Source organism: Garra rufa, chromosome 18 (assembly GCF_049309525.1).
Source record: "Garra rufa chromosome 18, GarRuf1.0, whole genome shotgun sequence".
In the NCBI taxonomy this organism is placed as follows: Eukaryota; Metazoa; Chordata; class Actinopteri; order Cypriniformes; family Cyprinidae; genus Garra; species Garra rufa.
Genome location: NC_133378.1, coordinates 37180630 through 37188448, shown reverse-complemented (window position 1 = coordinate 37188448; position 7819 = coordinate 37180630). Strand labels below are relative to the sequence as shown.

The 7819-nt window shown below is 29.3% G+C and overlaps 1 protein-coding gene and 1 non-coding gene across 2 annotated transcripts; one reads left to right on the top strand and one right to left on the bottom strand.

Annotated features, from left to right (window-relative positions):
• The first annotated feature begins 584 nt into the window (after positions 1-584).
• trnat-ugu (transfer RNA threonine (anticodon UGU)) lies at positions 585-657 on the top strand. Its single transcript has one exon. It is a non-coding gene; the product is annotated as a tRNA-Thr (tRNA).
• A 914-nt stretch (positions 658-1571) lies between these two features.
• On the bottom strand, positions 1572-7424 carry LOC141291373 (prefoldin subunit 4-like). Its single transcript, XM_073823543.1, has 4 exons — positions 7372-7424; positions 6131-6238; positions 5906-6046; positions 1572-1943 (listed from the first exon to the last, which is right to left on the bottom strand). Exons 1-4 carry the CDS (start codon positions 7396-7398, stop codon positions 1812-1814), a joined length of 408 nt encoding a protein of 135 aa, XP_073679644.1. The 5' UTR covers positions 7399-7424; the 3' UTR covers positions 1572-1811.
• Positions 7425-7819: the final 395 nt, after the last annotated feature.

Sequence of the window (7819 nt, the reverse complement as noted above, 5' to 3'; positions counted from 1 at the left end):
GAATTCTTCAAAAAGCCCTGCTGAAAATCAATACCACATATGAATAACTTGTTATTCATCTCTGATCTTGAGATAAAATCAAGGCTTTTTGGAAACCTTCTAAATTCTGAATACTCCTGACCATTTGTGTCCTTAGTTATAAACCTAGAGTTTCTATTATATAAAGGTATTCAGGTTTTCATTTTCATTCTGAGACTTAAAAAGAGTTGGTTAAAGGAATAGCTCACCTAAAAAATGCAGTTTGCTGAAATTCTTAGGACATAAGATGTTGATGAGTTTTTTTTGTTGTTGTTGTTTTTAGTTTTATCCGCTGTTTGGACTGTAATTCTGACGGCACCCATTCACTGCTGAAGATCCATTGGTGAGCAAGTGATGTAATGCTAGATTTCTCCAAATCTGAGGAAGAAACAAACTCATCTACATCTTGGATGGCCTGGGGGTGAGTATATTTTTAAGCAAAAATTCATTTTTGGAGATACTGTGCCTTTAAGCCACAAATTGCTGATGAATTGCATAGTGTCTATGAGTCGTTAGAGAGGCATTGTCATTAAAATCGAAAAACAAAGGAGCAAGAACCATCAGCTGGCTCCATAGCTCAGTGGTTAGAGCACTGGTCTTGTAAACCAGGGGTCGCGAGTTCGATCCTCGCTGGGGCCTGTGGGTAAATGTAAACATTTAGCTTAAAACCTATCAAAGAGTAAAATGAAAACAATTGCTGTTCTGTCATAACACTATTCTAGCACTCAAACTGAATGTTTCCTTCTTTCGATTATAATTTGTAAGCTGTATTGAATGTATCCAAATATTTCCGATCTGATTTCTCATTAAGGCTACGGTTATTTGATTTAAAAATACAGAAAAAAAAAAACAGTAATATTGTAAAATATTATTGCAGTTTAAAATAGTAGTTTTCTGTATTAATATATTTTAAAATATAATTTATTCCTGTGATCTGAATTTTCAGCATCATTTCTCCAGTCTTCAGTGTCACATGATCCATCAGAAATCATTCTAATATTCTGATTTATTATCAATGTTGGAAGCAGTTATGTTGCATTATATTGTTTTGGAACCTGCTTTACTTTTTCATTAAGATACTTTGATGAATAACCATGATATATTTTATCCATGATTGTCTGATTAATAGAAAGTTTGAAAGAACAGCATTTCGTTTAAATAGAAATATTGCCGTATAAATTATAAAAGTTTTTGCTGTCACTTTTTGATCTATTTATGCATCCTTGTTGAATAAGCATATTTTCTTTTTTTTTTAAAAGACCTTACATTTTTGAATGATAGTGTAAGTTTTAAAATAAATATTCAATACTATAAACAAATCATTTAGCTGACACTTATCTAAAGCGACTTATAGTATGCTTAATGCACTATCCATAACCTGAGGTTAAATGTCTTCATCAAGGGTGCAATGGTTAGATATCAGCTAAAACTTGAAGGAATAAATCCTGCAACCTTTCCATTACCAGCTTAACCTACTTTACTATTAACTTTACCCACTATTTTAAGCCTACATTATCGTGCCAATAATAAGAAACAGAAGGAAACAATGTTAATATTTTTGCTTTTTTATTTTTACATCAGTGTCTCTCATTCTCTCTTGCTGGATGCTTCATCCAGCCAGCCCCAAATCCACCTTTATGCAACAGCTCAAAAAATTCACTTAACTTAAGGACATGTGAAATGCAACAAACATGACCAGAGTAAACAGGACGAAAACTTCGGCGTCAGGGTAAAAATGCTATGTCCTGTTGGAGACTGACAGTCTATGAGGTCAAGTCTACATGCTTGAGGTCTCAGCTCTCATCTGCCTCTAGATTGATGTTGTTTCCAAACTTGGCATATAATTGAATCTTCAAATCTCCAAGGACTCCCTGTATGGATGACACACGACCCTCCAGAGCTTTGATCTCATCCTGCAGAGCTTCCTGTGGACACCAGAATATAAGTGTGCAAATGTTGAGCAGTACAACCAGGGTTCAAAATAAACACTCCGCAAGCAATAAACAAGTACAAATTGGAAATCTGCAAAGCAAAACATTTTGGTAACTTCTTTTAATGACTGCAAAAATATACGACAGTCTTTTAGTGTCACATAAAAAAAAATCTAAGATTACGAGTGTAAAGAAAAAGTCGAAATACTATGAGAATAAAGCCGAAATACTACGAGAATAAAGTTGAAATACTATGAGAATAAAGTTGAAATACTATGAAAATAAAGTCCAAATATTTTGAGAATAAAGTCCAAATATTTTGAGAATAAAGTCGAAATACTATGAGAATAAAGTCCAAATATTTTGAGAATAAAGTCCAAATACTACGAGAATAAAGTCGAAATACTATGAAAATAAAGTCCAAATATTGAGAATAAAGTCCAAATACTATGAGAATAAAGTCGAAATACTATGAAAATAAAGTCCAAATATTTTGAGAATAAAGTCGAAATACTATGAGAATAAAGTCCAAATATTTTGAGAATAAAGTCGAAATATTTTGAGAATAAAGTCGAAATACTATGAGAATAAAGTCCAAATATTTTGAGAATAAAGTCGAAATACTACGAGAATAAAGTCGAAATACTATGAAAATAAAGTCCAAATATTGAGAATAAAGTCCAAATACTATGAGAATAAAGTCCGAATATTTTGAGAATAAAGTCCAAATATTTTGAGAATAAAATCGAAATACTATGAAAATAAAGTCCAAATACTATGAGAATAAAGTCCAAATATTTTGAGAATAAAGTCGAAATACTATGAGAATAAAGTCCAAATATTTTGAGAATAAAGTCGAAATACTATGAGAATAAAGTCCAAATATTTTGAGAATAAAGTCGAAATACTACGAGAGTATAGTCGAAATACTATGAAAATAAAGTCCAAATATTGAGAATAAAGTCCAAATACTATGAGAATAAAGTCCAAATATTTTGAGAATAAAGTCGAAATACTATGAGAATAAAGTCCAAATATTTTGAGAATAAAGTCGAAATATTTTGAGAATAAAGTCGAAATACTATGAGAATAAAGTCCAAATATTTTGAGAATAAAGTCGAAATACTACGAGAATAAAGTCGAAATACTATGAAAATAAAGTCCAAATATTGAGAATAAAGTCCAAATACTATGAGAATAAAGTCCGAATATTTTGAGAATAAAGTCCAAATATTTTGAGAATAAAATCGAAATACTATGAAAATAAAGTCCAAATACTATGAGAATAAAGTCGAAATACTATGAGAATAAAGTCCAAATATTTTGAGAATAAAGTCGAAATACTATGAAAATAAAGTCCAAATATTTTGAGAATAAAGTCGAAATACTATGAGAATAAAGTCCAAATATTTTGAGAATAAAGTCGAAATACTATGAGAATAAAGTCCAAATATTTTGAGAATAAAGTCGAAATACTATGAGAATAAAGTCCAAATATTTTGAGAATAAAGTCGAAATACTATGAGAATAAAGTCCAAATATTTTGAGAATAAAGTCGAAATACTATGAGAATAAAGTCCAAATATTTTGAGAATAAAGTCGAAATACTACGAGAGTATAGTCGAAATACTATGAAAATAAAGTCCAAATATTGAGAATAAAGTCCAAATACTATGAGAATAAAGTCCAAATATTTTGAGAATAAAGTCGAAATACTATGAGAATAAAGTCCAAATATTTTGAGAATAAAGTCGAAATATTTTGAGAATAAAGTCGAAATACTATGAGAATAAAGTCCAAATATTTTGAGAATAAAGTCGAAATACTACGAGAATAAAGTCGAAATACTATGAAAATAAAGTCCAAATATTGAGAATAAAGTCCAAATACTATGAGAATAAAGTCCGAATATTTTGAGAATAAAGTCCAAATATTTTGAGAATAAAATCGAAATACTATGAAAATAAAGTCCAAATACTATGAGAATAAAGTCCAAATATTTTGAGAATAAAGTCGAAATACTATGAGAATAAAGTCCAAATATTTTGAGAATAAAGTCGAAATACTATGAGAATAAAGTCCAAATATTTTGAGAATAAAGTCGAAATACTATGAGAATAAAGTCCAAATATTTTGAGAATAAAGTCGAAATACTATGAGAATAAAGTCCAAATATTTTGAGAATAAAGTAAAAATACTACGAGAGTAAAGTCGAAATACTATGAAAATAAAGTCCAAATATTGAGAATAAAGTCCAAATACTATGAGAATAAAATCAAATACTACGAGAATAAAGTATAAATATTTTGAGAATAAAGTCGAAATACTATGAGAATAAAGTCCAAATATTTTGAGAATAAAGTTGAAATACTATGAGAATAAAGTCCAAATATTTTGAGAATAAAGTCGAAATACTATGAGAATAAAGTCCAAATATTTTGAGAATAAAGTCGAAATACTACGAGAATAAAGTCGAAATACTATGAAAATAAAGTCCAAATATTGAGAATAAAGTCCAAATACTATGAGAATAAAGTCCAAATATTTTGAGAATAAAGTCCAAATATTTTGAGAATAAAGTCGAAATACTATGAAAATAAAGTCCAAATATTTTGAGAATAAAGTCGAAATACTATGAGAATAAAGTCCAAATATTTTGAGAATAAAGTCGAAATACTATGAAAATAAAGTCCAAATATTTTGAGAATAAAGTCAAAATACTATGAGAATAAAATCAAATACTACGAGAATAAAGTACAAATAATTTGACAATGAAGTCCAAATATTTTGCGAATAAAGTCGAAATACTATGAGAATAAAATCGTAATACTACCAGAATAAAATCCAAATATTTTGAGAATAAAATCCAAATATTTAGAGAATAAAGTCCAAATATTTTGTGAATAAAGTCGAAATACTATGAGAATAAAGTCGTAATACTACCAGAATAAAATCCAAATATTTTGAGAATAAAATCCAAATATTTAGAGAATAAAGTCCAAATATTTTGTGAATAAAGTCGAAATACTATGAGAATAAAATCGTAATACTACCAGAATAAAATCCAAATATTTTGAGAATAAAATCCAAATATTTAGAGAATAAAGTCCAAATATTTTGTGAATAAAGTCGAAATACTATGAGAATAAAGTCCAAATATTTTGAGAATAAAGTCGAAATACTATGAGAATAAAGTCCAAATATTTTGAGAATAAAGTCGAAATACTACGAGAATAAAGTCGAAATACTATGAAAATAAAGTCCAAATATTGAGAATAAAGTCGAAATACTATGAGAATAAAGTCCAAATATTTTGAGAATAAAGTCGAAATACTATGAAAATAAAGTCCAAATATTTTGAGAATAAAGTCGAAATACTATGAGAATAAAGTCCAAATATTTTGAAAATAAAGTCCAAATATTTTGAGAATAAAGTCAAAATACTATGAGAATAAAATCAAATACTACGAGAATAAAGTACAAATAATTTGACAATGAAGTCCAAATATTTTGCGAATAAAGTCGAAATACTATGAGAATAAAATCGTAATACTACCAGAATAAAATCCAAATATTTTGAGAATAAAATCCAAATATTTAGAGAATAAAGTCCAAATATTTTGTGAATAAAGTCGAAATACTATGAGAATAAAATCGTATTACTACCAGAATAAAATCCAAATATTTAGAGAATAAAATCCAAATATTTAGAGAATAAAATTGAAATACTACCAGAATAAAGTCAAAATATTTTAAGAATAAAGTCAAAATACTATGAGAATAAAATCGAAATACTTCCAGAATAAAGTCCAAATATTTCAAGAATAAAATCGAAATACTTCCAGAATAAAGTCCAAATGCTACCAGAAAAAAAGTCCAAATATTTTAAGAATAAAGTCGAAATACTACAAGAATAAAGTCAAAATGCTTCGAGAATGAAGATGAAATAACGTCACCTTCGCTGCCTCTAGCATTTCCTGCGTCTCTTCTTGAGAGTGACTGATAAACACGTCTCCGATCTGATACGGGATCAGCATTGCATCATCCTCACACATCATGAGGTCATCACTGGCATCCTCTAGATTCTGTAAGGATTTCTACACACACAAAATGGTTTGATCAGCATCTGCCTAAGCAAAATGTAACCCAAAATGTATACAAAACAAAAACCAAGTATTTACCTTTTTGGCCTCGATTTCATCTTTCAGTTCAGACATCCGATTTGTATTCCTGGCAAACTTGTTGATTTTTTGCTGGTCCTCAAATGTTACATTGACATCTTCAGCTGCCTGTTATGATACAACCAATGTTTTTAAGAAAATATTTTTGCATTTATTCCAATAGAAACAAATCCCTTTCCTCTTTATTTTAAAATACACATTGTATAAAGAAACACAGAATTATATTAAAATGTTATGATATAAAAAGCACTCAGCAAATTATTCCATATCTAATATTCTTTTTATTCAAGTTTTATTCAAATATAACCCTGGACCACAGTCCCAGTCTTAAGTATATTTATATTTGTAGCAATAGCCAAAAATATATTGTATGGGTCAAAATTATATATTTTTTTTCTTTTATGCCAAAAATCATTAGGTAGTATAGATCATGTTCCATTAAGATATTTTGTAAATTTCCTACTGTAAATATAACAAAACTTAATTTTTGATTAGTAATGTGCATTGCTAAGAACTTAATTTGGACTACTTTAAAGGCGATTTTCTCAATATTTTGATTTTTTGCACCCTCAGATTCCAGATTTTCAAATAGTTGTATCTCAGCCAAATATTGTCCTATCCTTTCAGACGATGTATAAATCTAAATTTAAAAAAAATGTACCGTTATGACTGGTTTTGTGGTCCATTCTTATGTAAAAGAAACTATATGAAAAACTCAAGAAATAATGCTCTGCAATAATTGTGTTCGTATAATGTGTCTGTAGACATATGCAGTGTTTTAAAATATTACTACAGAGTCAAGAAACACAATTATATTAAATTGTTATGATTATAAAAAGCACTAAGCAAGTAATTCCATATCTAATATTATTATTTTTATTTACGTTTTATTCAAATATGTACATAAGGACTAAATAGTTAAGCTATAATCTTATGAAATAAGCACACAGTGACATAAGCAAATATTTATTTGCACTTAAGCTAAATTAAAATGAATACCTACGAAGAACGAATTGCGAAAATGTAAGTAAGAAATAAACGTCAAAACCAGAAAATCATAAATAATGTGACGTTAGCCATTTAGCTGCTCTCAAAACCGGTGAAAACAAATACTCTCCGAAGTCACTCAGCTCTCTCATTCGTGCACTGTTTTAGACATTTCAGCACCATTAATACGTTACTAAACACGCACCAAAATACGATGGGGATCTAAACAAAAAGTCATTTATTTGAACACATACCACTCCTTTCTTCATGGTGGCTGCCATCTTGAACGGGAAACGGGCTGCGTGCACGCGCGTGAACGGCGGCGGAGTGGAGCACGTGGGTATTCATGAGTTTGTGGCGTGGTTTTGCTGCCTTTTCAAAACTGTGGTGCTTTTGTCAGAGGGAGAATGAAAGATATTGTTTGACTTTAATAACTGATTTGAGTGCTTGAGTTTTGCATTTCGGTTTTCTTGGAAAAATCCTCAGTTTTCACTGTGGTCAGGATTTTCAGAACACTTACTGACATCTTCTGGAGGATAGTAGATTTGTTTCCACATAGACAGAGGATATTGTATGATGATTGAAGCTGAACCAGTAAATATACACTTTTATGTCCCAGATATTCCTACATCATTTGAAAGCTGAATAAATAAGCTTTGCATTGGTGTATGGTTTGTTAGGACAGGACACTATTTTGGCAAA

Excerpts from the sequence above, each read along its gene's own strand:
- LOC141291373 (XM_073823543.1), bottom strand. The coding sequence starts at position 7,398 with ATGGCAGCCACCATGAAGAAAGGAGTG. Across the intron at positions 6,239-7,371 it reads CCACCATGAAGAAAGGAGTG|GCAGCTGAAGATGTCAATGT; the intron begins GTATGTGTTCAA and ends GTATCATAACAG. Across the intron at positions 6,047-6,130 it reads ATGAAATCGAGGCCAAAAAG|AAATCCTTACAGAATCTAGA; the intron begins GTAAATACTTGG and ends TTGTGTGTGTAG.